This window comes from Rhea pennata, chromosome 22 (genome assembly GCF_028389875.1).
Source record: "Rhea pennata isolate bPtePen1 chromosome 22, bPtePen1.pri, whole genome shotgun sequence".
Classification (NCBI taxonomy): Eukaryota; Metazoa; Chordata; class Aves; order Rheiformes; family Rheidae; genus Rhea; species Rhea pennata.
In genome coordinates this window covers 8,449,478-8,477,391 of record NC_084684.1, presented here as the reverse complement: position 1 = coordinate 8,477,391, position 27,914 = coordinate 8,449,478, and the positions used below count along the sequence as shown (strand labels likewise).

Genomic DNA, 27,914 nt, shown 5'->3' with positions numbered 1-27,914 from the left:
CTCTGCCCTTTTTCGTAAGCGAGCCCCGCAATGCACCTTCTTTGCCTGTTTGCAAGCGGCTGAGAGCGCGTGCGGTGATGGGGATTAGCGGAGGCAGCACCCGTGGCTGTTCTGCTGCTGCAGGCAGAGCAGTTTTGTATCAAACGGCAGAGCAGTGGCAGGAAGCGGGCTGTGGTGCGTGGAGGAGCGAGCAGGTCCCGGCGCCTTTCCGTTCGCATCTCCCCGATGATAGCGGAGGTCTGTGCCGCTTGCGAGCAGAGCCTACCTATCAGCTCCCATCAGGCCAGCTGCAGCCCAGAGGGAAGCTGAAGCCTCTGGCTGAGGTTTTTACTCCATTATTTTTTTTCTTTTTAGTAGCAATGACTCTGAGCATGGCAGTTCCCTACTGTGTAGGTTCTCTGGGAAGTAATCGGCAGAGACGTTTTTAAGGTGCCTTTCTTGCCTTCAGCTTGAAGGGCACAAAACCCTTCCTGGCACTGGCCTTTCCAGGTGAGGTCCCACCAGCTGTTACTTAAACAGAACAGATGGGGGCTGTGATAACGTGCTATGTAAAGGACTACCTAGATGTTCGAGCCCTTCATCCTAAAGCGGGCAGGGAGATCATCCCTGCTGCTGAAGCTACCTTACTTTCTCTTGTTTAATGCACAGGAGAGGCTTTCTTCTGAAGTGGCGGGTATGTTATGGGAGACCCTATGGCTGCTGTTAATGTTGTTCACCAACTGGGATGTAATCAGTTAATTCTGTTCTCCTGGGCATCTCAGGGCTTAGTTCTCCAACAGCTCTGTCTAGGTGTCTCATGGCTCCAGAGCCGACTTGTTTGCTGTGATCAGAACTAATGCTTGTTTTACCTATTTAGAAAGTTCACAGCAATTATAAGTTCACAGCTGCGCTTAACACAATCCATTAGGTTAGATCCATGTTAATGACGGACGCCGATGTAGCATGACAGTGCAGTTCGCTTCCTTCCAGCTCCTTTTGGAAGAGCAGTGAGCAGATAGCGCACAGCTGCTTTGCAGTGCTCAGAGCACAGCAGTGTTCTAGAAATGGAGTGAGGTGAGCAGCTCCAAGAGGGGCCATGTGCAAAAAGCGATTCTGTACCCCAAGCTGCTGAAAAGAGCATTTTATTCACGTTTTTTAGAGCTTCATTGGAAAACTTACCACCATCTGGTCCTTCTGGCCAAGGAAGGCTGAGTATATCTTCCGTTGATTTGATTACTAGTTGTGCAGCAAACCGATATTTTATGCCTTACAGAGCAACTGTCCTGTGATGGTGCCCAAATAACAGTACTTGCTGCATACGTTCCTGCTGTTGCGTCCTTGTGTGTTCTGCATTTCAGAAAAGAGCAGACATTAGGGAAAGAAAGTATCAGCATCTGTAGATCGTACACACTCCAGATATTCTGGGCAGCGGCAGCCTGAATTCTGAAGCCTGGTAGAATCTCTCTTTCTCCACAGAGGAGGAAAGTGAACTAACTTGAGTCGTCTGGCTTGCACTGAGGATGCAGTTCAGTCTGCTTTGCACATTATCCGCTATCCTGAGCTGCTGCGCGTTGTGGCATCATTTTCAGTAGAGCTGGAATTTGCTATAAGTGATACTGTTCCCTGGGTGCGTGTGGACCCATCTACCGTGTGACAGCATAGGTGCTTTTCCTCTTGAGATTTATAGGACATTTTGACAAAGATTTCGGATTACTTCAGATCAGTACAATTCTGCAAAGATGGCTGAGTGACTGGATGCTTTATCAGAATATTTGAAGGTGATGTGATTTTAGTAATTGTTGAGGTGCTGCGCTAATGTTGTTTTGTTTTGAGCTATATCTGCCCTTACTTGTATTTGAGAAATACCTTAGTGTAGCACATCTACAGCAATGTGTGTGGCTTCGTTCTACGCTGCTCTAAATCGGTGGTCTAACACATCATCTGGGAATCTCTGGTAGCTCTGCTGTGCTGACAGCTCCTGTGCCCTGTATATGTCTGTGCATGGTCGTTTTAATAATAGCCAAAGTTGTCATAATGGAAAGAAAACAGTATTTTGGACAGAAGGGAAGCAGGGCAATTTCCTCTGGAGAGTGTTCAGAATGAAATAGCTGAAATGTATGTGGTAGTGAAAGTAGAATAAAGCCTTAACATTGCCAGAAAACATCTGTGTTCCTAGCCTATTCTAAAGAATTTCTGCTTAGTGCAACAGCAAGTTCATCTTGTGCCAGTGAACAAGTAGACCAGCCAAATATAAACACAATAAAACTCATACAGTTTCAGGGCATGAATGTATGAACAGATGAAAGTAGTGACAAGAAATAATGGAAGCGCTATGAAAACCTTAAGTATCCTAAAACTTTCACGTCTCATTAAGCAATCCACTTAGCCAGTGCCACATGGCTTTAAGGGAAGCTGCAGCCCTGTCTAGAGATGGGGGAACTGTGTTTTACAACAGGAAAACTCTAACTGGCAGATGTAGCCTAATTCCTAGCAAAATAACCGATGAATCTGGAGAAGTGCTGTATATCTGCCCTCCCAGGTAGAGTAAGCTTATTGGAAACATAAGGCAAACAAGTGACTGAGAAACAGCGGGGCACCTCACTGAACAGGCTCAACCCTCTGAAAAATAAGCTGATAGGGAGCAGAATTTGTATCACATTACATCCTGATCAGAAGCGAAGCTGCCACTGGCTTTAGTGCGGGCAGCCCGGGGCGCATCTGAATCCTGGCGTCTGCAGCCTCCCTAGAACGCGTCTTTCCTGCCTCCCGCAGGTTCAGCGTCTTCGCCTCGGACGATGGCCTCCAGCCAGGGACCGGGGGTAAGTGCTGCCCGTGCCGACTGCTTGGGGCTGCCCCGGCTGCATGAGCTGCCAGCGTTCTCCTACGTTCCACTCGGGGAAAAGACATACCTACTCCGACTTCATTTACATGCCTACAGGTGTCTTAAGAGTTTAGTTGTTAAAATCTGTAGCAGGTAAGTGAAGTCTGGAGGTTACTTTTCTACAACAGCATAACTCAGGCCCAAGTAATAAACGACGGAGCTTGGATCTGTTGGGGAGGGGCAGGAAGCAAAGATGTGAAGGAGGTGTTGTGGTCAAAATGCTGGTGGGAGCAGGAGCGGAGCAGCGGGGCTGAGAGCATGCCTCCAGCCCGGCGCGCGTAAGCCACCTGCGCGCAGAATACTGCAGCAGATGAATCTGGTGGCAGAACTATCTGCTTCTGCTGCTCATTTTTCTCAGATGTTATATTCATGTTATAATTTATTACTGATAATGCTAATAAAGGTAGTTATCTCGGTAAGTCTGCTTTGGGGGGATTTTCTGCACATAAAAGCCCTGCTTGTGTGAAGAAACTGCCCAAGTCCTGCCCAGGGGGTGCATTGCCCGCATGGGAAAGTTGCTGAACTGCTTGGGCACAGTTAGCAGGCAGTGACATTTCCTTGGAAGTAGCTGTGTTCACATAATGCCAGCCAGTTGCTGAGAGCATTTTCAATATCCCGTTGGCTGTCAGTTTTCAAGGCTACTGTGGCCAAATAACACTAAACACGCTGCTAAAATCCGTATCCTCAGAGGAAGCAAAACAAATTCTGCATATACTTTGCTGGGCAAAAATCTCTGAGTTATTTTCACGCTCCAAATTTACTATTTTTAAGGGCAATTCTGGCTTTTGGTGAACCAGATTTTCTAGCTACTGTTGTCCCATGGCAAAATGCTGACTGTGATGCATGATTTCTCCATGGAGGGCTGTCAAGGTTTAAGAAAAGCTATGAATACTGCAGTATCTTATCTTTTGGGGTTTTTTTTAGTGTAGGGATCAATGCTCACAAATATTTTTGTTGAAATGAAATGCTTCAGAGGACTGTTTTAGGCTATTTTTTTTTTCTACCACGTTTTCTTATTATTCCCTTTGCAAAACGAAATACAGCACAGTAGCTAAAGTAGGAAGCAGAGGTGTGAACCCACAAGCAACCAAGCTGTGCTGCTTCTCTGAGGAGCAGAGACGTTGCTGAGCCAAATTTAAGAGCAAACAACATCTGAACTGCGTAGACTGCTTTAGAAACGAGAAACTTCTGGTCCTGCTAATCCCTGGGGACTTCCTGTAGCACAGATTGCGTCGTGATATTTCTTCCTTCTCGCGAGCTCCGCTGCGGAGCAGATGTGCTCACGATAGCTGTGTTCCTTTCAGCTCTCCCTGTCGCAGCTGTCAGCCTGCCCGCAGCGTCGAGACGAGCCCGCTCTGCGGCGCAGCGCCGGCTCCCCGCGCCCCGCGCCGCGCAGGGCGCCGCGGAGCGCGCGCACGGTGAGTGCGGCGCAGGCGTGCCTTCCCGAAGGCTTCCTGCCCTTGGCTGGGCTGCCCCGCACCGGGCACCGAGCGGTGCAGGCCGGCGTGAACCCAGGCCTCGTGCCTCCCTCCCTCCGGGAGCACGAGCCCCTGGGAGCCGTGTGCTCTCCTCTCTCAGCAGGAGCCGCCCCGTGGCAGCAGCCCAGCTGGAATAACTCACCTGGAGGCCGACCTGAGCCACGGCTCCGCGGGCCCGGATGCCGGTGCCAGCGACCAGCTGCGGGAGCTGCCCTTCATGCCCGTGCAGGCGCCGATCGCGGCCGTGGGGGTGCAGGCAGGCAGGTGAGGCTCCCGGGCAGGGTTTGGGGGCGGCAGCTCGTCGGCGTGCACGTCCCCGCCGGGGCGATGCCGCCTGGTGCCGTTGAACAGCCCCTGCCAGTCACCTCAGTGCTCTCGTGCTCACCGAACCCCATTGCTGAGCGTCTTGGGGTACACAAGAAAGGCCCAGGTTTGTGAGGCTGTTGCCAAGAAACTCAAAACCATTTCTCTGTCGGTTCTAGCTTTGCACCCACTCGTGCCTCCCTAGCTCGTTTGCACGCCTCTGGCTTTCCAGAAATCCTGGACTGTAACAAGGAGCCAGTGGAAGTCGTGGACCCCACAGACCCTGTGAATTTCAGCCCCCAACTGGAAGAAGCTGATGTTCTGCAAAGCAATGAAATAATCCTGCAATTTCTTGCTTTTAGTAGGTAAGATCCCAAATCTTCATGACAGTCTTCAGGTGATTTCGAAGTGCTTTGGGGGCACAATCCTTTTCTAAAACTACCTGCAACCTGCTTTGTTTGACTTGGATGCAGCTCTATAAATGTGCTGCTGCTTTTGATGTCTGTGATGGAAACAAAGTCCCGAAGAGTTTTCTACAGTGCAATTATTTTTCTTTCAGGATGCTCTTAGAATGTATTCCAATTATTTTATTTTTTTTATTTCCAATAGCCACAATGTGATGCAAAAACTAATTAAGGTGGGATTTTTTTTTTTTTTTTTTTGCAACTACACCTTAAGTTCAGAAACTTAATGGAAAGACTCTCCCTCTGAGGGTGGTTTTATCTTGATGATGCATTGTTCACAGTTTTTTTTTCCATAGATGGCAGTGTGCTGTGTGAAGGTAAAATGTTATTTTCCCTTGGCTCTTCCATCACAGCATACGGTAGAAGACAGCTGGAGTTATGAAGCTTTTGGAAAGCAAAGGCAAACCATATGCCCTCTGTCTTCAAAGAAATCCAAATACTTTTGATATTACTGATCTTGTTTTTTCTGCTTCTCAGTAGATGACAAATGCACAACAAGTTTAGGATCAGGAGGAAATACTGTATTACAAATTAGCCCCAAAGCGTTCTTTTCTTGGTCAAGGGTTCTGCAGAACGGTGTAGAAGTAATGTGGCCGAAGACAGTGTTCTTCACTTTCCAGTTCTATCGTTTCCCACCGGTCACCACACCGCGGCTGCAGCTGGTCGACACGGACAACGAGAAGGCAGCCCGGTCAGCTGCATCTCCGCGTGTCCTTGTCCAGATTAGCAAGGATGGAACCCTCAGCAGCGGTAAGCTCTGGGCCTGGTGCTTTTTGGTGTCCTCACGTGGCATGTCCTCTTCAGAAGCCCTGGAGGTTCTAGCAGTTGCTTAAAAACAGAGCATGATGCCAGAGCAGAATCTAATGGAAAGGGCATGACAGAATGAATAGCGTGAGGATTGCCCTAGCTAGGTGGAAGGGAATTAAAAGGCGACATATTTACAGCAGGCACAAGGTAGCGTGTCTCTTCCTGCAATGCATAACTTGCCTGAACGCTGTAGGAACCATTTTTGAAACACTCACTTGGCAGGATTCAAAACTGAGTTAGATGTATACAGAAGGCATTATGCTCTATCATCACTTATTAACTGCATATACAGAAAACCATTATGCCTTGAAGCGTTCCGTTTTATCAGTGGTATAAGACATCACGTTTTAAGGCAGAACCACCTAACTATAGTGGGTCATTCAGTCAGGTAATTCTGCATTGCTTACACATTGCCTCTCTTGTTCCTTCCTCTGAAATATCTTTGACAATTGAAGGAGATGCATCTTGTTCAAAGGCCTGCGAGCTAGATTTATTTATAAAGCGTAGAATTCTCAGTGTTCCCTAGGCCTTGCCCCAGGGCTTACAAGTACATTAATACAGAAATCTTGTTGCTGTTTTGAGTTTTCCATGCAGTTCATCAGTAGACTTTGCTTTTTGTTGCTGTTTTGCTTGTGTGCTATGTTATGTTAATGTATGAGGAAAAGCCGCGTGGGAATTTTGGCCAAAAAAGCACTTGAAACACTTTGTTGTTTAATCAGATTTAGGCTTGTCTCCAGGTCAAGGGAATGGGCTGGTATCTGTTTTAATAGCAGGCTTCCATTAGCTTATGTGGCATAAACTTAATGTTCAAAATGTCAAACCATAAAGTAAAACATCGATAAGTATTGGTGTCATGTTTCAGACATCTAGACTGCTGACTCCAATTGTGGCTGAGTGTATCTAAGACATGCAACACATTAAAGCAAACTGCCGAGAGTAATCTAATCTGATTCTCCTAGCAATATGCTTTTTTTTCTGTCTTATTAAATTCTTGTCCCAAGAGTACAAAGCCAATATACTATCTCTTGCAGAGCATTTTTAGTTGATAACGTTCCTTCTCCATGTGGAATTATTACTGGCAATTGAAGAGAAAGGTCCATACAAACTGAGTATTTCTATGAGTAGATGTCATTCCCTGCTTGAACCTGTAAGCTACTAATTGACTGATAGGTCCATTAGATTGAAATTGCACCTGCACAGAGTAAGAAGGGTCTTGGTGCTGAGAACTGGGCGCTGTGCATCTTTGTGTCCCAGAGATGCTGATTTAGCTTAGGCAGCTCAATGCTTCTAAGGCTTAGTTCTTAGCGACGCAGTGGGGTTATGGGTCCCTCCATAATCCCCACACCTTGTGAGAATGAATTTATAATCAGGTAGGATTCTCTAGTGCGGAAAGTATCCTAGATCGTGTGGATGCAGCCTACTAATTTTTCTTGCTGCGTTCCTTTTGCTGTAGGATCTCCGGGATTGCAGCTGAAATACATGGTGGACCCTGCTTTCCTGAAACCTGGAGAACAGCACTGGTTTATATGTTACCTGGCTGACCATAGCCTTCAGATTGACATCTGGGATGGAGACTCTTTACTTCTTGTTGGATCGGCTGCAGTTAAGTTGAAGGTATCAAGCCTTTCTCCTAAAGCTGTAACAACTGCTAATGATGAAAAAGAATCCCTGCTTCACGTGCAAGAAATTTAAGGAAGTCTGTGCTTTTTGTTTTGTCTTGTATTGCATCATTATTGTATTACCCTCGAGTCTTTAATAATCAAGGTTTAATCAGCCATTCCCTTGTTTAACTGAGACTGATGTCAATCTGACAAGCCTGTAATCACAGGATTTGTCATCTTATCCTTGAAAACGATGGCAAAATGTTAACTTTCTTTCCGTTCTTCGGGACTTTCATGGTGTTCTAAGGCTTACTGTGCTTTTTAAAAAAAATCAAAGAAATCCAGAACCATCCTTATCCAGTTTTTTTAACCTCTCAAATCTAAGTTATCTGGAGTGGTGATTTAAAAAATGCCCAGTTGTTATCCTCTTGGGTAACAGTTGTGATGAAACCATTTCATCAACAGCAGCCTGTGATGGAAACGCATGTGCTGTTTTTGTAAATGGAGATGGATCTTCTTACTAGAACTTGCACTCGATCACGTGAAGCGTAGCAGTGCTCTGTCCCGAGAATGCCTCGCTCTGTCTGGAGGCGCCGGAGGCACCTGCTGCACTGCTCTTTGCCTCGCTCCACAGCACCTGCTCCGCCAGGGTCGGACAGCCGTCAGGAGCCACCACGAGCTGGAGGTTGCAGCGACCGAGTACGAGCAGGACGTGCCAGTGGTGGGTGGGGACGTTCTCAGACACGGCACGGTGCGGCCTGTTGGTGTCTACGTTGTTGTGAAGGGTCGACTTCACCTCTGCCTGGCCAACGTTGGTAAGAGCTTCAGGTGTTCTGCCCGAGTTCGCTGCCAGACAGCGGAGGTTTCTGAGCCTTTTCCGGCCATGTCTTGTGGGCAGTACTCTGACTACTGCCAGCTCCTGCGTTTCTGGCTGTGGGGCCGTTGAGAGCCTCCCTATAGGCCAGCATTGCTCCCTGGGTGTCGCACCCGGAGGGATGCGGCGGAGAGGCTTGTGTTCCAGCAGCAGGATGTGTCTCGGCATACAGCTGAAGGCCCCCAGCTTTGGCGCAAAAGCGGTGCTGTCCTTTACCTTCGCTGTGTGTCCGGAACTGATTCGAGTGAAGGTTAATAGCACCTGCTGTGCCCAAACATCTCTGAGAAGATCAGAGGTTAAGTCTTTTACTCTGATAGTCTAAATTCCATTTAAGTCTGTGTCTGGAGTTTATCGCTGACAGGCTCTGGGTCTTCTACTCGTTCACTCAATGAGCTTCCCACTCTGTCATACTCAGGCCTTCCGATCCACTCATCTGAGCGTCTCTTTGTGTTGATTTGGCACAAGTACTTAGCTGGAATTTATGGTCCGCAGTATGGCCTTATTGTATTTTATTTAGTCCATCAGTCAGTAGCAGAGCTGAATTAGAAGCAACCCCAGTGGCCTTCTCCCTGGTCTCTGGTGATGCATTATAATCGGGGAATACTGATACAGATGGCTCTCTGTGCGCTGACAAACAGGCTACTGACAGCCTAGCTCCAGGCCTGCACCATGAGGAGGGTTGCCAGAGTATTTCAGGGCTGAGGTCAGTCCTCCATGGGGTTGTGAACTGCTCCCGACCCCAAACATTCAGAAACTCAGAAGTGCAGCCCTTAGCAATGCGATGCAGCGGGCTCTTGGCTAGCTCCCAGTCTCAGTTCCAGGCTCCTTGTTGTTCTGGGCCAAGCCATATTTCCTTGCTCTTCCCTTTCACTAGCTTATGTACTATTTGCTGGCAGCACGAATAGAAAATTCCTCTAACTTTAGGGTCGCTTCTGTGAGTGCATCTGTGCCTTCGGTTAAATGCTCAGTTTATGGCTTCCTAGAGCAGCTGTACCAAAATGGAGGGTCCAGAAGTCGTGCTCTAGGGCAAAATGAGGTTTTTTGGTCATCTTTCTTGGGCATAGTGTTTTTAAATGTACTGGAAGACTGCATGGGATCAGGGGCAGCATCAGGATATAAGTTCTACAGGTAAAATGCCAGAATGAAAACTGCCGTCATGCTTTGTGATACTTGCAAAATGATTTTATTCTGGAAAAATAAACTGTTCCCAGGTATCTTAGATACTCGCATTTTGCCCTGGGACTAGGTGAGGCAAACGCTTGGTGGGCCTTGAGCAAGAGCTCTGACTGCGGCTCTTCAGAGGATTTTTAGGTGCTTGAGAAATCTGTGCAGCTGTAAGTCCCAGGCCTGGCGTGATCCTGCTTTGCTTAGGCTGAGGATACCATTAGGCTGCAGAAAGAGGTAGACATGTACAGCTCATTAATTCTCTTTCCAGTTGTTTCTGCCTGCCTGTTTTACAAATGTCCAATGTAAGGCAGCTTTGAGGCAGACAACGTGGAAACAGTGACACTCAATTAGGTGCTGGTAAACAGCAAGGAGACGGGAGAAGCAGGCGGCATGCAGAAAGCTGTACCTCTAAGAAAACCAACCTTGTAAGAACATTATTCTTCCCAGAATGTGCTGGGTACTTTGTCTACTTCACTGGCCTATAAATGTGCAGTGATTCCAGGTTTTAAAATCTTATCTTCAGAGGAAAGATTAGCTCCATTGTAAGATATCTTAAACTGTCATTTTCATATTTTTGCCTGCAAAAGTATGATAAGCTCCTGGGAAGGCGCGTCTGAGATTCATGACCCAGAGAGGTTTAACTCAAACCCAGCAAAAGAGAGAAGGAAAACACAGCATACCAGGACAACAGCTACCCTTTGATTTTTCTGCCTGTGTGGTTTTCTTTTAATGGCAAAATAATGTTAGTAAGGTTTTAAAAGTTCTTTATGAAATTTAGCTTAAGACATTGAGCACCAGAGCCTTTTTCTGTACATGTCATGGTGTTTATTGGGCTGCTCAGCAAAACAAATCGGACTAAGCTTTTTGTTCGAGACTTCACAGGTGCCTGTTTGTGGGTTTGCAATGAACATGTGAAGTGGAGCCATCATTTTCAAATCTGTCTGCTGGAGTGAGGGAATGTGGAGTGATTCCAGGTGGTGCTGAGTCCTGACGCATAGATCTTTACTGTGCTTTCCCGTGTCTAAAAACGCTTTGCTTTTGCTCTTTGCTGTGTGGAAGACTTAGAGAAAGATGGCCCTGGAAGTAAACGGTGGTGATTTAACACAGGCTGCAGTCAAATGCACGAGAGAGAAGATCCTAGAGAAATCCTGATTTCTGCAGCCTTAAGTAGTCTTGCCCAATACAGAAGTTAATATTTACCGTTGGAATTGCGCATCTTTAAGTTGCTTAAATGCCTTAAAACTGCAGTGAAAAAGGTGAAGCTTTTAAAGTTCGTAGTGGCTGATTTTTCATTCACGGAGAAGTAGCAGAGATGATTACGGTTAGAGCTAAATGGTGTCTTTTAGAGCAGGAACACTTTTCCTGATTTTTGGAGGTGTGGAAAATGACCAGCCAAGGCTCTTTCAAATACCAAAGTTCAGGTCTTCAGAGATGGCATCTGCAGAGCAGCTGCTCTCCCTGGGGAGGAACTGCAGCACAGGACTCTGCATGTGCCGTGCTTTTACCTGAAGGACAGAGCGTAGATTTATAGGTTAGGTAAATACACAGACAGCTTTATAGCCTCATCCCACTCAGCTAAGAATAACCTTTGCATGCGTGTAAATCACAGCAAGAGAAAGGAGACAAGACGATAGACGGGTCAGCGCTGGGGCTAGTTTTGCTCAGTTTTTGGAGGCGTGAGAGAAAGAATGTTAAAATAACTTTCCCAGTGGCGGAACACTTGTCCCCAGGAAATAATTGTGCGTCTTACTGGCCACCTACTGCACTTTCCGAAACTCGGGATCTTCATTGACGCTTCGGAAAATGCACGTTAAAATCAGAATTTGTTGCAAAGATCAGTGGTAAATTACTTACGATGTCAACACCACTTTTTATTAGGAGGCTGCCGTATCTCTTACAGAAAAAGTTATATAAAATCTAATAGCAGTAAGATTCCAGAGAAAGCACCGGAAAGCACACGGAGTGTAATAAGCAATGAGGCATCTACTGCTGCTTATTCTTAAAGATTTGTAGTGGGGATATCGTTTGCTATTAGATTTTATAACAAAGTGAAAAAAATTCAGAGAAGCCATTTTCTAGTACATCCTAGTAGGAGCTAAGTCCACGCTGGATATCTCCCTTTCTATGCTGGCGTCAGCTCACGTATGCTTCCTGTAGCAGTAGTGATGGATACGGAGATAGTCATGAAAACACAAGATGTCCCCAGTGCAGCCTGGGTGAAGAAGGAACCATTTTTAGGCCTACCCAATTGGAGTTTGTATTTTAGCTCCGGGCTTCGATAGCAATGCCTGCCTGCTCAGCTACAGTCCATTTCCATAAGCTGCTGACGTGCGTTCCAAACTGACATGGCTTAGTTGCTGGATTAGAAGCAGAGGAGGAAAGATTAACAGTTGAAGTCTGAATTTAATTTCATTTTTCAGCAAAGCTTTTAAACTTTGAGAAATTTTGGAGAGTTCCTGTGAGGCCATCGCTGAATGGGAACAGTGCATCTGCCAATTCTTTTAAGATTGTTTTCAACTTGATTTAAAGCAGCAAGGCGTATATGTGTGGAATTGCATCAGTGGATGCACAGTGCCTCTGCTCCCTAAATCTTTGCTCGCTACAATGGCAAATGAAGGAAGGTTTTTGCACTATCTGTAGCAAGGATCTCTGAACATCCTTGTCTGCCAGCAATCAAAGCAACTTGCATGCAAAAAAGCCTAAAGATATCATCTTTGCTTTCACTGAAGGGTGGTGGTGAGTTTAGAAAGATGTCTTTGGCTTTTTGTGATGATTTTTTTTCAGTTTGCTGCATTTTGTTTTATGGGAGTGTTCAAGGGTGAGAGAGATCCCAGCTGGAGCGTCGCTGGTGCAGGAAGATGCTGAAGGGAACCAGATGGAGGAACTGTCCTAGATCCAGTTTTCCTGCACACAACGTGACCAGACTGAAATCCCGAGGCGATCTCCCAGTCTGCTCGCAGCCCTGGTGGGGAGCGGGCTAAGGAGAGCCCGGCAGAGTGGAAACCTTGGAGCTTGCAGAGCCCGTCCTGCTGTGCAGGGCACGCTCTCTGCGCCTGGGCACCTCGGGAGCACATCTCCTTGCGGGGGGGAGATGGCCCCCGAGGGCTGGAGGCTTTCCAGAGGTGTCCAGTCTTCATGCTGGAGCGCAGAGCTGGCCTGGCCTGCTCACCCGCGAGTGCCAAAAGGCTCCCTCGGCCTTGGGGCGAGCAGAGTTGGGGGCTGTTTGAGCTGCGTGGAATATCCTCTCCGGCCTCACGGAGGCAGCCGTGGGGCGACCCTTGTCCGTCGGTCGTGCGGCTGGGGGGCAGAGGCGGCTGCCGGGGTGCTGGCCCGCTGGGCGGGATGGTGCCGGGGCTTATCCCTGCAATCTCTGCTCTGTGGCAGGCCACCTGGGCGAGGAGAGGCCGCGGAAACCGAGATCCTTGCCCCCGTCCCGCTCCCGTGTTGTGCCGTCGCGGGACAGCGCCAGCGGCTTCCCGGGCGGCAGCTTGTTCTCCTCGGGCACCGGCGCGGGTAAGTGCTGCCTGTCCGCGACCGCACTCAGCCCTCGCTCGTCTCGTGGGTGCTGGTGAAGGTGGCAAGGCCCAGGCGCGGGTGCTTCGGGCTCTGCCCCCTGCAGTGGCCTCAGTCCAGCATTTCTGCTGTCGCGAAATGACCTGGCTTACTGCAATACCCGTGTCTTATTCCAGTTGTGTTTGGGCTATCTAGCTGCGAGTTGGCAGCCCCGTTGCACTCCCTCCGCTGCAAATGCCCCGAGCCTAGTGTTTGCCGGGTCAGTGCTTAAAAAATAACGTACCAGCCTCGTGTGCTCCTGAATTCCCTTGCTTCCGTTGTCAGCGCCCAACGTAGCAGAAGGCTGTGTTAGATCGTGCAGGTTTCCTGTATGACCGTGTTTCACGTGCCGGGCAGCACGACCCTCCCTCCCCGTGGAGGCGCAGGCCCTCCCGCGGGCGCCGCGGGCTGCCGGAGCCTCCCGGCGTCCCGCGCCCAGGCTGCCTCTCCCCCCGCGCAGGCAGGACCGTCTCGCGGGCGCAGCGGCTGGCCGACGTGGACGGCGAGCTGGCGGCCCTGCTGCGCAGCCGCCTGCGGGAGGTGAGCGCGGCCCCCCAGCCCGCCCCCCGCGAGGCCGCGGCCGTCCGCCGGCGAAAGACGGAGCGCATGGCGCTCGTGCGGCAGCGGGAAGCCCAGGAGGAGCCCGGCGGCGGGAGGAAACTCCGTGTCGCGGTGAGGACGGCAGCGGTCGGGCCGAGGGGGAGGCCGTGCGGTGGGGCTGCGCTGCCGGCAGGCGCCGAGGGCACGGCAGGAGTGACTGCGCTCGTGGCCTCTGCCTCCCTCGCAGGGCTCTCGCGAGCAGCGCCTCCAGCACTCCCGGGACCTGCAGATTATTGACGCCTACCGGGAGCGCATCAAAGCCGAGAGCATCTCCGACATGCTCCGGCAGGCCATCACCACGACCCACACTGTGTACGCCGTGCTGGGCACGGCAGAGTTCTTCGAGTTTGCACTGAAAAACCCCTACAATGTCCAGCACACGGTGACGATTGAGATCGACCACCCGGAGCTCAGGTAGGGGCCAGCAGCTCTGTCCCCCCGTGTGCGTTTGTGGTCTCTGTGCTGCTCAGGGAGGCTCAGGAGATAAGTGGCACAATAGGACAGCAGTAGGTCTGTCTGAACTTTGAGGCTCGCTTGAAATGGGGACATCCATAGGTAGATTTGGGCTCTGTACTGGGAGATCCTACTGCGCTTCCAGTTTTCTTCCTGTCAGCCCTGTACCAGCCTAAAGGGATGGGGCAATACCGTCTACAAGCTGAAGAGTCCAGATAGAGCGGCAGCCTTGTGATGAGGTAGCCATCCCTGCCTGCCTCCGGGAGAGAGCTCAGAAAGCAGGCTGCCAGTGCTTCCCTGCTGGCGGGAGGGCATGTGCTTTTCGTCCCTTCCTTGCTTTAACGCCAGCGTGCCTTCCAGCCACGCTCTGGGAGCGAGGTAAGGGCTGACGTCGGACCCCAAGCTGTCCTCTCCTTACAGTAACTGTCTCTCCTCCAGTGTTATATCAGACACGAGGGAATGGAGGCACTTCAAAGAGCTCACCAAGACTGTTACTCCAGTGGAAGAGGATATGTTCCATCTTCACGATGACCTTAGACCTCAGGTCTATCTACGTCCCAAAGAGACGGTTCACATCCCCTTTAAATACCAGACCTTCTCCGCAGACCCCGCAGTCATGATGCAGGTATACGTAAAACTTCTGCGCTGCTCAGGTGCTGTTGAGTGGTACCAATAGCAGGAAGAAGGAAGAGTCTCCTGCTGCCTTTCTGGAGATCTAAACACGATGCTAGCTGGGTACTTTACACTGCTTGTTTTGAACCCTGCTTTATGCTATGCCTAGTAGGAAGCAGATGGTACATCTTGGCTTCGCGTACAGTGCCTTTACATTGTTTACATTGTTTCCTATACGTTTCCCTTTTTTCTGGTTCTGGTAGCTGACATTACACACCAGAAGTCTAACAGGAATGTGATTTTATTTAGGAGGCAGCAACGTAAGGCAGGTATTACCAGATCTTCACATTTAAAAAAAAACATTCAGATTTATCTTTGGCGGAGTATAGTGCTGGTGGTGTTTGCTCTTCTGGTGGCATTTAGAGCCAGAAGATTTAAAACACTGCACAGAAATTAGAAAGAAAAGTTGCATTCATTCCTGTCTTTCCAAATTGCTTTGTCTGCAGTGGCTGCAGAAGAGCAAAAATCCTGCTTACTGAGGTCATCTGGGGAAACTTGGTTTGCTTCTCGCCCTGATAAAAACACAATAACCAAACAAACCCTCTGAATTGTGAGGACAGAATGCCAGCGCCTAAGGAAGTTTCTCCTCTGTCTTTTAATTGGTCTTGTATTTCCCAGTGCTGTGCAAAGATGCTTGGCAACCTTTCTTTGAACTATTGATAGGATGAGTTTGACCCTTAGCCTGCACTTCAGGAATTAAATTTTGTCCACATGATGGCCTCTGCTCCCCTTTCTACCTCCATAGCGAAGAACAGAATGGGGAGTGAAGCAGTGTGTCTGCAGGCTGGTAGCTCTGGAAGTGCTGGAGCTGGGAGTAATGGGCTAGCGTTGCCACTCGGTAGCCCACGTTGATCTCCAGCACGTGACTCTTTGCTCTCTTTGCCAATGCTAAGAAATCCTCTCCTGTCACCTGGTGCCACTGCATGATGTACACGAATACGGCTTAGATTTTAGCAGAGCTGCTAGTGGTGAGAAAGCACGAACAAGCAGAAAACCAACTCTCCTCTCCTCAAAAGCCCGGAGGGGAGCCCAATGAAGGGGAGTGGGTTGGGGAGTGGGTTTGCTATCCTAGGAGTTTTGGGTCTTGAGTTCTACATGCACAAAGTGGTGTGGAACTGGCCAGTCTGTGCTTCACAGGACCAGATCCTACCTTCATATCTGGGTGGTGGGGAATGTCCCTACCAGAGGGGAGTACCTGTTGATACGGACAGGCTGTGATCAAGGGAAAGAGCTTGAATGTCCCAGAGCAGAATTGTTCTCATAATCATTTCCCTCTACTTTGTTTTCTTACGTATTATAGGCTTATACTGAGTGATAACATTTCCAAAGAAAATACTGACTGCATATAGTAGTGCTTCTTCCTGAGACAAACTGCTTTTGTGTCTAGCAGGGGCCTGCAGGGCTTACTGTTGGTGAAGACAGTGCTGCCTCCTCCCCTTGGAAATCTGGTGCCACACTGACAAAGCACATCAAGGTAAGTAAGCTGGGAAAAATGCTTTTGGGTAGGCTGAAGTGGACTTGAGAGTTTAGAGCCATTTAATTCAGTTCAGTGGGGCACAGACTAAACCTACACTTATTTGAGTCTTTTTAAACGCCTCCTTACAGAAGCAGGTTTATGATGAGCAGCTACATATCTGATTTTTTTTTTTCGGTGTGTGGTGGGAGTCCAGGAGCATTGTTTTCTCCTGTGTGCTGTCATCCAGAGTTGTGGACATCAACCTGCAGGGTGATATATAGATAGCAAGATCTTCAATATTTCCATAAAGAGCAAGCACAGTTGGGGTCCAAATATCTGCATGTAGAAAACGAACACAAAAGAACAGGAAGCTCCACATCGACCGGTAAAGCCACGGCAAATGTAGCAAGAAAAGCACTGTGTTTACAAAACATGAATGTTTATATTTACATTCTCATCCTCTTAACTACTTTGCTTAAATGCTTCCTGTTCCTCTGTCAGTTACTCTTTCAAAACTGTTGCTCTCAACCTACGTGATTTAATTTCCCAACAATTCCTTTGGCACATTTAAATTACAACAATCATGTGTTTATGATCATGAAATGCTCTTAAGCGTCTTAAACTGTGGTATTCGTAGCAGTTACTGCCAACAGATTGGGACCTGGCTTCCATACTTCAGCTTGTCTCAGGGAACGGTAGGGCTGCTATGCCTTGGTTGTGCACTATAATGTTGTGCTATTTGAATTACTTTTTTTCTGTCCCTGAGCTTTTCTTTTTCCCTTTGTGTTGGACAGGTCTCTTTCCAAGTGAGTGGTGGAAAGCCCATTGCAATTCTCCAGGTGAAAGTGGAAACACAGCCCCATGTGGTGGACCAGACCTTCAGATTCTACCACCCAGAACTGACCTTCCTGAAGAAGGCCATACGACTGCCCCCATGGCACACTCTTCCAGGTAACTGTCTTCACTTCACCAAGGACCAGACCGAAAATACTGCATGAGACTGAGGTTTGGGATTGTGTTTTATGTGATAATAGAATAAACCTAACTTCCATATTTCATGCAGCTAATTTCAACATCAGTAGTCCTCGAAGGTGCAGATGGTGCCTCGAAGAGCAAGTTTACGCCATCAAAATGTCTCTGCTTCCTCATGCCTTCATGTCCTGACCATCTTTCTTGTGACCTTCTTCTAGGTCCTCACACTAGGGCTTGTTGTTAAGCTGGTGCCATCAAATAGTTGAACCTCCCGTCGGGGTTTCTGGTTCGCAGCTGATTCTCCATGGCAGTGGGGTGATGCAGAGTAGTAAAAGTAAAAAATAGTAGCAATAAACAGAAAATACTAGTGTGTTCTCCTGTGTTTCTCTTTCCTAGGTGCGCCGGCAGGGATGCCAGCTGGGGAACCGGAGATGTATGTTCGTTGCAGTGACCCTAATGTCATTTGCGAAACCAAACATATGGTACCAGTAACAAAAGTCAAACTGATATCTGAGTGTATTTTGCTGCTATGGCTTGTTCTAGTCGGCACAGAAATGCCTTCTACCGATGGGAGCATCTAGATTTATCAGTCTGTAGTGATGATATCCTGGCTGTTATTAAACTGAAATTGGCCTTTTTTTCCCAATTAAAATGAGCTGCATTGTTTTTGCAGTGGAAGCTCAAAGCTGCACCTCATCACATCATGCAGCAGCCTGTACTAGCTTGTTCTTTTAAGGAAATACTAAATGATTCAGCGTGCTGGTTTGAAAAAAAAAAAAAACCTTTTATCAAGGTGCTACAAATATTTTTGTCTAATTGAGAGTGTCTACAGCTCTTGGCAGGGGATGAAATGGTATAACAATGTGTCCTCTGTAAATGAACAGTAAAGTTGCTGTCCAAAGCTAGGCCACTTTTCCTGTGTGATGCTACCAAGGTGAGAAGGGACGCTCTGTAGTGAGAGAGAAAGAGAGCACGAGATACCTGTGTAGATGCATGCTTTACCTTCCAGTTGCTTTCCGATATTTTCCTGTAGTCAAGATCTATTCCAGCCTGTTTTTTTCTTCTGGCTTGATGTGAAAGCACATTGAAAGATAAGACAGCTTTTTTTATATGTTTATTTTTTTATTTAGCTGGTTACTTGTTTGACTAAACCTGGAAAGTTTGTGACTTTGTCACTTTGTATTTCTTTCCATGTGCAGCTTTTTAGTAATTTCTAGCTAGGATTTTAAATTTCCTGGGCTTTCAGCTGGTTGAGATTGAAATGAAAAATGAATTTGTGCATATAAACATGGCCGGTAATGAAGGGAACCTGCTAATTGGCATTGCAGAAATGTGTTAGTATGGTAATTGGATTATGGCTTGTTAGAAAACTTGGGGAAAATTTGCCAAAATTTAATTACAGATGCAGACCTGGAATGTGATAGTCATTTGTATCCTCTTCTGTTAATAAAAATACTGGAAGAGTTAATCCAAGCTATATAATAACAAAATAGTTTAACTGAATCTTGAAAGCTTCTGCTTTCATAAGTGGGTTGTTTTGTTTTTTGTTTTTTTAATGGAAAAGAAACCCTGGAGTCCTCATTAGCTGATTTGATCTCTGGGTTAACTATTCTAATGACGCTCTGATTTCTGTACTCAGGGTCCCGGGGAACCACAGGACGTGTTCTTAAAAGTAGCTGGAGGACCAAGCCCGCAGATCAAAAAATTCTTTGTTGCTATTTATACGTAAGTAGGAGAATCCAGAAAGTGAATAAGAAGCAATTACCCAGAGAGCATGACAGAGCAGAAAGGAGAATTCATGTGGAAGTTTTTGCTCACTGTTTCCCATGTCTGGCTTATTTCTCTGACAAGCAGAAACCTGAACAGAAGGCTTCCCGATTGCCTTGAAGTATCTGTTTGCAAGATTGGGCTTGGTACGGGAGATTTGAAAAAAGCCTTCGATATTTTCTTTTTTCTAAATAAACAGTCTCCCATGGCGAGACTGTTTCTGGTATGCGAGCTAACTCATTAAAAACCGGCTGGGTTATCGCTGTGTCAGAAGACAACATTAGGTTATCTTTAGGAACTGGGCAGGTTGAAACAACTTTAGGTAAAAATTCAGCCTTCTGCCTTGGGCAGCCAAAGGTTGCATCTAAGCAAAGTGCTTTACCTGTGGCAGTGCAGTTCCTGTGAAGGTGTTTGGCGTAGAAACCTACGTCCCTGTTTTGTTTCGCTGACTCATTTTGAAAGCAGTGTGCCTATGTCTCCTAAAAGCCATGATGTGCATCTTTTTTGTTGCTCCAGGGATGCCTGGCTTGCTGCTCCCATCCAGATCTGGCAATTTTACCTTCATTCCCTGCAGCGTGTGGATGTTAGCTGCATAGTGGGGCAGCTGACCCGTCTCTCCTTGGTGCTCAGGGGCACCCAAGCGATCAGGAAGGTGAAGGCATATACCTCACATCCCCACGAGCTGAAGGTAACTTCAGCCACTAAGCTGAGCCTGTTTTCTGCTGTTGCAGCTTTCATTCCTCAGAACAAAGAGGAGCTTTTTGGTTGGAGGAATCTGAGTCAGGGTGAGCTAAAGATCTGTGAAATCCTTCACAACTATAATTAGTGGTGGACCTCTGCTGACAATCCTGGTGGAAATAACCCCTTTGCAGTGGAACATATCCCATTTGGAATTATGAACAATTTACTGCCATAAAGAGTTTGTGATAATTATCTTTTGATTAAAGCCGTCGTGTAGAATCGTTGGTACAAAACCCCAGAGGGCAAATTATCTGCATTAATGAGACTATCTGAAGACTAATAATTTCTTTAGAATTCATTTAGTCATAATTGTCAATGAAGGCACAAACTTCATTACTGTCCCATAAACAAAAGAAAAAAACATATTGCTGAACTCTTTCCTTCTGAAAACTGAACAGGGAAATGAAGCCCATGGAGCTGAGGAGGAGTTTATTTAGCACAAGTATTTGTTTTCTTTTCCTTTGAAGGAATGGTTCAACAGCTTGCTGCTGAGGAGGAGTGCAATACTGCCAACAGGCAGGTATTGCTAAAGCAAGTTGTAAGGCTGCGTTATGGCTCGGTGCTCTAGAGCAGCCTACCTTTTAGACTGGCTTCTCTTACTCCTGTGTGCTGTGAAGTATCACTGCAAAGTAGCATTCCTTTTACTCTGTTTCTTCAGCTGTTCAGCCTCAGACACTTGCAGCCCGGTTTCTGTACCTCTCGGTTCCTGCATGAGAGCCGAGGGGATGCGGAACGCTTGCTAGGACTGAATCCAGCCCGGGGGTGCTCAGACTGGCCAAGAAACCGCGGAGGCCATCAGAGCCGAGGAGCCCTTTGGAAAGAACGTGGGCCTTGCTATCGCAAGCAGAGCTGAGTGGAGGGAGATTTCCTTGTGGTGATTTACATGGTTTTGGGTGGAGGCCTCTCACCAAGCTGCGCAGCTTGCACAGGGCTCTGCCCTCAGGAAAGGGCTGGCAGCATCCTGGTTTTGGAGTGTGGATTCTGGGCTGGGGTGAGGAAGCTCTACTTGTTGGCAGCTGAGGAAAGCATCAGACCGGCCAGATAAGGCTAGTGCCTTTCTTGGGGGGTTAAACTCTGCTTTTTTGCTTGCCTCGCTGTGCTGCGTGAGTCTCTGGTCTGGTTTAAAATCGGCTGGTAAGCTAAAGAGGCCGTTGCTTTAATTTGTCAAAGTCTTTTTAACTGGCTCAAGTCAGAAGCTCCAGCAACACACAACCTGTCTTTCCTTTGAGAGAGCCAGACATGTTCTGCTAATGGATATTGTATTGCAGAGCAGTTCTTAAGCATCTGTAGGATTTTTGCAAAGGCGAGTTCAAAAAAACCCCCCAAGATTACTGTAGTCACCCTTGGTAGGCTTTCACATGTGTGCTTTCCTTCACTTTGAGAGTGAAGGAAACATCAGTAACAGCACGGTATACAACATCAAAAGAAAACAAGCTCACAGACTGTCTGTGCTCTATGTTACATCTAACATATCACGTACGGCAGCGATGGTAATGCTTTTTGATCCTAGAGCAAGCATTCAAAAGCAAGTAATAAGGGTTAGCATTCCAAGTACTGAAGAAAGGTCTAGCTGTTGGTAAATACACCTTTAGCATTCATTTGACTAGGCAAAGTTCAAATTAGAATTGGCACAGAGCTTCTAACGTAAAGTTAGTCCCAGTTTATTAATGTAGGTGGTATTAAACATTTGTCATAGGTGCACATTTTCAGAGTTCAATCAGTTTCTAATTTATATTCCAACTTGGTGTTATGAAGGTGCAATAAACTCCCTCCCAGCTGTTACTTGCCAAGGAACACCAGCTTGAGCTTTCTAAGGCGTTTCAGGATGATCTGCATAAAAGTTTGTCGTCTTTATTCTCCCACCATTTGTCGGGCAGCGATTTCCCGGAGATGGTGGGGGATAGCTTTGAACAAAGCATCTCTGATACCATCTTTTCTTTGACGCTTGGCCTCTGCAGGTTGCTGAGATTCCGTGGCGTTTGTTTTCTACAGGTGGATCCAGAAGGTGTGTTTGTTCTCCCTCCAAACGGAGTACAGGACCTATACCTTGGTGTGAGGCCTCAGAAAGCTGGCAGCAGATTTATCTACCTCAATCTGGTGGATGTGGAATACCACCAGCTGGTGTCCTCCTGGCTGGTCTGTGTGTCTTGCAGGCAGCCTCTGCTTTCTAAGGTACATCTGCTCTTACTGTGGAAAAACGTGATGGCTTGGATCCCAGCTGGACTGGAAGTCTCAGTCCTGCCAGTAACCTGGAGCTGTCTGCCGCTTGTAACTTTGTCTGTCTGCTTGGCACTTGTCACCCTGGCATCCGCTTTCCTCCTCCTCGCAGGAGGAAGAGCGCATGCTGGGTGCTCTGTAGTCGGGAAGCGTTTCTGACTTGTTACTGTCCTGTGGATGAGCATTTGGTCACTTTACAGACATTTCCATTATTCTCAACTGTCATGGTCAGGGATCAAGAAACCAATTTCTAAGAATTACTGTCAGATTAGAGATTAACTGTCGTTCCGGAGTTAATCTCCTAAAGCACTGTTACAGAGAGTGGCTCCAGAGCGATTGTCTCTACCTGCTGTGAATCGCAAGAATTTTGGTTGCTGACCCTGGACAGCTGTTTTAGAAACACAGACCTTTGGTAAAACCAAAGGAAGCACTGCAACGAGGGTGGTTTTCTCTTTTCTGCATGACTTTTACCCATTTGTCCTTTTATTATCTCTATCTCCTCGTGTCAGTAAGGCACTGGAGCACACGTTTTCAGCCCTCCAGTGTTTGAGTAATCTCACTGAAGACCATAATGAAATGCCTCTCAGACTGTTTTGAAGGTAATTCCATGCTGAGGAATGTCAACTCTGAAGTATACCCAGTTGTGAAATTAAAGTTGCAGCACGCTGATTTCTATTAGCACTGTGCTGGCTTAGGACTTTGCTCAAAGATAGAAAATTAGATTGCTCAGTTAATGCGTTCATTTAAAAAATGTTTTTCTGAAACGCTCGGTATTAGAGGAAGTTAAGTTCAACATTTAAACTGATGCTACACTGCTCTTGGTAAGTACCAGTCAATCTCCCAGGAGTGTGTTTTGTTATCTAAATTAGCACCATGGCTGTCCCCAAGGAAATAATTTAATTAGGTGGAGAATTTGTTGGCCAGTCCCAGCTGCTCCCCTTGCCCCCGTGTCATTCGGTCTCGTAATTACTTCTGAGAACATGGAGGTACAAGCTGTGCAAACTGCAACTTGAGGGAGATGCTTTCCCTCAAAGGTTGCTTGTTTTTGCCTGATGGTAGAAAGCAAATCGAAGTATAGAAAAGGTGAGAGGAGAGGAAAAGGCCATGTGGCCTCCCAAAATGCCCCTATGCAAGGCAGCTCCCCGTGCCAGCAGCCTCGGCTGGATGAGAAGGCTGTGTCTGGTGCAGCCGGGAGCTGATCTAGGCCGGGGCTGGCACCCAAGGAGGAGCACAGTGTGCCGGCTGAGATCCTCGCAGATCTGTTTGTGTGAAGCGTGGCAGGCCCAGCTCTGTCCTTAGACCCGTAAGGAAACCTGCCAGGCCTCGAGCGGCACCTGCAGCTGCCTGGTCCGTTCGTAGCTCGTGGCGAGGGCTCGGCAAAGCAGGCCAGGATCTCTGCGACGTGATACTGCTTTGTTTCGTGCTCTGAGAACGAGAAGGAACGAGCAAGGCGATTCGCCTCCCTTGTTCCATGTGAGAGCCCGCTGGTGTTCTCCTCCGCCCGCGGTTTGTGCTGCCGTGCTAACGGTGACCGTGCAGCTCCTCGTGTGTCACCGCTACAGGCATTTGAGATAACGCTCCCCGCGGGAGGAGGGAAGGGCTCCAACAAACGGATCACCTACACCAACCCGTATCCCTCCCGGAGGCTGTACTTCCTGCACACTAACCGGCCGGACCTGCTGCAGTTCAAGGAGGATGCCTTTGAGGTACCGGCCGCGCTGTGCGCCGCTTGTCGAAGACCCTGCTGCCCCAGCTTCCTAAAGCACCCGCGAGCTGCAGGGCCTTATCTCTGCCTGACGGCGTGGCAGCGTCATTGCTCGAAGGCCAACGCGCCTCTCGCTCGGAGGGTAGCGGCGCGCGCTGGGAAAGGAGGCAGAGAAGTGCTTTCTGTGGGCACGAGCAGCTTTGGGGAAGGCTTTTGGCCCCCTCAGAGAGGGCTCGCGCCGTGAGGACGCGGAGGCGGGCGCGCGGCTGCGCAGCCCGGGTGACCGCACGCGTGCCGGGGCGGTGGCCGGTTGGGCAGACTGCCCCAGGAGCCCTCTGCGTGCGCGTGGTTGAGCCCCGTCATCCTGGGAAGGACGGGGGTGGCGAGGAGTCCGTACTCTCCTGTCTCTTCCTGCAGGTCGGTGGTGGGGAGGTGTACACCATTGGCTTGCGGTTTGCCCCGAGCCGGAACGCGGGTGAAGAGGAGATTTTGATTCATATCAATGATCACGAAGACAAGAACGAAGAAACCTTCTGCGTGAAGGTTATCTACCAGTGAATCGCAGGCCAGGTGCCCGCTGCAGCAAGAGGGCGAGTTGCTCCAGCATCTGTCGCAGCTTCCCTCTGACAGCGCTGCCTCCTGAGAGACAGCCTCATTTCCACAAACGCCTATGTGTACCTCGCTTTTTATTTCTGAAATCTCCTTGACCCCGTTTGCAAGCGGGTCGTTTGCTGAGCAGCTCTGAACCCAGCCCCACGCAGTCGAAGGACGAGCGCTCCTGTTTCTTGTCTAGCCGATCGCGCTAGGTCCTGAGGTCTTCCCGAGTTCCTTGCGTGTTGCCGTGAACTCCACCGATGTAACATAACTGTCTCCCTTCCTTCTGCTTGAAATGGGAAGCATGCCTGTATTTGTTGCTATGTGTCAGAACCCCAGAAGAACGTTTATTTTTATGTATTATGTTTCTGCGTGCGTGAATCTTTTTTTAATCTGAAGAGTTTGCAAATCTGAGTCCACAGGATGTTTTTAAAGTATTTTGTTTTCTACACTGAATTTTGTACGGACAGAAGCAGTTTTCTAGACACTTTAATACTTTTTACTCATTGTAGATCAATTAAAATTGTTGCGCAGAATTGAGAGTGTTGCAGCATTTTCTGCTACTGGCAGTGCAGACGCTCACGAGTCTTCCTGTGACCGCTGATGCGGGTGCCGAGCCAGCCCTGCCGTCGGACCCGGGACGGCTCGGAAGCCCGAGTCGGACTCGGCGGCTCCCGGGACGCGCGTCCCGAGCGCGGTCCGCCTGGGGCCGGAGTGACGGCGGGACCCCGGGGGACGCGTGACGCAAGCACCCCGGGGCCGGGCACGTGCGCGCCCACGCGCCGCTGCGCTGCGAGAGCAGAGTCCTCCCGCCGGCTCCCTTTGAAGCGATGCTCAGGGCCCGGAGTAACAGGGCCCCAGACGTGCCGCGGGTGCTGGAGTGGCGGGGAACGGACCTGCAGGATGAACTCTCCTGCCACAGCCCGTAGTTGCCGCGCTCCCGAGGTACGTCTCCATAGCAAACGGCAACGTGCTGCCGTGCTGCCGGGGCTGACTGCAAAGCAGGTAGCTCCTGCAGTGGCTTGAAGCTCGCCATGGCAGCGCGGAGCGCTGCGTTGGCTAATTTGCCCTGCTGAGAAGTCTTTCAGAGCGGAATGGTTTCTGCACAGCTGCTTCATTTTAATTATTTGGAGAGCAGCAGGCATCCATGTCAGGTAACAACCCCAATGCCTGTGTAATGCTTCCGTGCTTTGTTCCTAGCTGCACAGCCTTCCAAGTACTGTTCAGGGATACCGTAACGGTTCGTTCCGTTCAAATTCAGGTCTTGCATCACCGTTTTAGGACAGCTGTTGGTAAGCTGGGAAGTGCAGAAATGTGACCGAGCTGCAGCTGGTGCCTAGGAGGGGCAGGGCGCCTGCGAGGGGGCAGAGGCAGAGCTCGGTGCAGCGCGCGCGGGCTCTGCTGCGGAGGGAGGAAATGCCGGCTTTGAGCTCGGGCAGAGAAGCCTAACGGGAACGGGCACGGCGAGGAGGAGGAGGAGGGCGAGTGCAGGCAAGCTGCAGCTTCTTTTTTGTTTTAATCGGGGATGATTTTTGCTTCAGAAGCAGTGCAGGCTTTGCCTTTCCTGCACGGTCTGGACTTGGGAGCGAGCGGTCTCCTGGGGAACGGTAGCCGAGAGCTGGCCGCTCTGCCGTCGAAGAGCAGTCGGTGCCCTAGACGGAGGCCCCGGTGTGTGGGAATCCCGATAAGAAGAGACAGCTGCGCGGTCGAGTCCTTAAGAATGGCTGAAAATGCGAAGAGCAGGGTGTCAGAAACCACAGAAACTGGGTAGACCTTAAAATCTGCCCAAGGCCGTGATTCAGGCTCCCGCCCTGGGAAGGGTAACCGGGGATGGACGCCTCCCGATCGCGGGAGACCCCGGCGGTGCCGGGCGCCCTGCGGCAGCCCGCCGGGACGGAAGGGGCTGGTTTCCTCTGCGGTTTCTCCTGCTCCTTCGGAGGTGCCCTGGCCAGATTCCCCTTTAGAGCAGAAGCAGAGGCTGCCAGTGCCCCTCGGGGTGGCCGGTGCCTTAACGAACCGGGCAGGTGAGCGCTCGATTGCAAGTTTAATACAGCATCTCCCCCCGATGCAAAAGCTGGTGAACGGGAAACGCTGGCAGCGCTGCGGGTAGCGCTCGCGGGGCGGCCGTGCGCGGAGCAGGTGCAGAGTTCGCTTTAAACTCCGGCAGTCTCAGCTTCTCGGCTGTATTTTGAGTAATGAAGATGATTAATCGCTTGAGCTGGCAGAAACACTGGCAGCGTTGGCAGAAACGCGTCTGCCCCTTCTAAGCCGGCTTTCGCCGGGCGTCCTGATCGCTGCCGGCACGTGCGGCCCCGGAGGCGGCCCGGCGCCCGGGAGGCTTTCCGGGCCCGCGGGAACCGTCCCCGGGCTGCGGGCGCCCCGGAGGCAGAGCCTTGCTCCTGCCCTTCCTGGCTTCTGCCTTGGCACGGCCTGGGAGGAGGCTGAAACTGTTGTAACTCGAGGCCAGTTCTGCGCGGTGGGAATCTGCATCTCTGTTACGCAGCTGCCGGAGGAGCTGCAGCGCTGCAGCCCCGTGTTTTCCCCCGGCCTCTGACGGAGTAGTGCTGTTTTCTCGCAGCGCGGCGTTTCTGGGAACTTCCCCTGCCCTGCCGCTCGCGGGGTGTGCGTGCGTGCGCGTGTGCTTGCAAAGCCGGCCGGTTCGGTGCTGTGCCGGGGGGCGCAGCCTGGTGCAGGAGGGGCGCCGGGCCCCGCCAGCACGGCCCTCCCCAGCCGGCCGGCTGCCACCGCAGGAGCATCTCGCGCCGCGCCGAGACGGACGCCTCTGGATGAGTCCCAGTAATTGCCGGAGAGTGATGTGTGTGCTGGCACGTCTGGGACTGAGAAATTATGGTGCTGTTCCAATATGTTTTAATCTTGTTTGGTAGGTAATAAAAAACTCCCACCATTCTTTACTGGTTTATACTTCATTTATTTCTGTTAACTCGTGGTCATTAGTACTCCAAAAACATCAAGCGCTACCTAATTTTCTGATCGCTCCGCTTTCACTAATGGATCAGACGGAAATAGCTGAGACGCATCCTGCTGGGTGCGAGCCCGGCAGGATTTTAATTTATCGGCCTGCTTCCGCAGCGCTGGCTCACGTTGGGCCTTGGCGCGTAGCCCTCGGGCGGAGGGCTGCATCGCGGGCGCCCCGAGACGCCTCGGGGGCGGCCGCCGTCCCCCGCGAAGCGCTACGACTGCGGCGTCGAGGCCGCGAAGCAGCGGTCCCGGTGCGCTCAGCTCGAGGCGCAGCGGGAGCCTGAACGCTCGCAAACCCTCCAGCGCCGAGCTGCAGGCGGGAGGACGGGGAGCAGCGTCTGCTGCGGGCTCCCGCGCGCCCTGGGGCGAGGGCGGGCGGGGGGAGGAGGAGCGTTTCGCGTTTAGTTCCTGCTTGTTAATGAAGTTGTCCCCTTAATGACAATAAACTCATATCGCTGTGCGCTTAACACGCAACTTATTATTCCCTTTCCCTTCCGTTCATGTCAGGAAGAAAATTGGATTCCAGTAATGGTATAATTAATTCACCCTGAAATTGCAGCTCGCATCTCGTCGCTGCAACACGCAGGGAAGAAGCAACGTGGAATGGAAATGCTTTCCAGGGCTTTAGCAAGCGTAGCGGCCTCTCTGCCCC

The 27,914-nt window shown here is 49.6% G+C and overlaps 1 protein-coding gene across 7 annotated transcripts in view; it reads left to right on the top strand.

Annotated features, from left to right (window-relative positions):
- NPHP4 (nephrocystin 4) overlaps positions 1-24,809 on the top strand; it is a 51,867-nt gene extending 27,058 nt beyond the window's left edge. For 3 of the 7 annotated variants that reach the window (XM_062593150.1, XM_062593148.1, XM_062593146.1), the window contains exons 11-29: positions 2,752-2,798; positions 4,165-4,278; positions 4,442-4,602; positions 4,821-5,006; positions 5,668-5,855; positions 7,366-7,526; positions 8,148-8,328; positions 12,939-13,067; positions 13,567-13,778; positions 13,894-14,120; positions 14,598-14,784; positions 16,219-16,305; positions 17,082-17,238; positions 17,656-17,741; positions 18,899-18,984; positions 19,543-19,714; positions 21,760-21,939; positions 23,547-23,690; positions 24,107-24,809. In XM_062593150.1, coding sequence (XP_062449134.1) covers positions 2,752-2,798; positions 4,165-4,278; positions 4,442-4,602; positions 4,821-5,006; positions 5,668-5,855; positions 7,366-7,526; positions 8,148-8,328; positions 12,939-13,067; positions 13,567-13,778; positions 13,894-14,120; positions 14,598-14,784; positions 16,219-16,305; positions 17,082-17,238; positions 17,656-17,741; positions 18,899-18,984; positions 19,543-19,714; positions 21,760-21,939; positions 23,547-23,690; positions 24,107-24,247 — 2,846 coding nt within the window. In that variant the 3' untranslated portion in view covers positions 24,248-24,809. Of the gene's footprint in view, positions 1-2,751; positions 2,799-4,164; positions 4,279-4,441; positions 4,603-4,820; positions 5,007-5,667; positions 5,856-7,365; positions 7,527-8,147; positions 8,329-12,938; positions 13,068-13,566; positions 13,779-13,893; positions 14,121-14,597; positions 14,785-16,218; positions 16,306-17,081; positions 17,239-17,655; positions 17,742-18,898; positions 18,985-19,542; positions 19,715-21,725; positions 21,940-23,546; positions 23,691-24,106 lie in introns of those variants that run through there. The other 4 variants (XM_062593147.1, XM_062593149.1, XM_062593151.1 and 1 more) reach the window with 4 other exon arrangements.
- Positions 24,810-27,914: the final 3,105 nt, after the last annotated feature.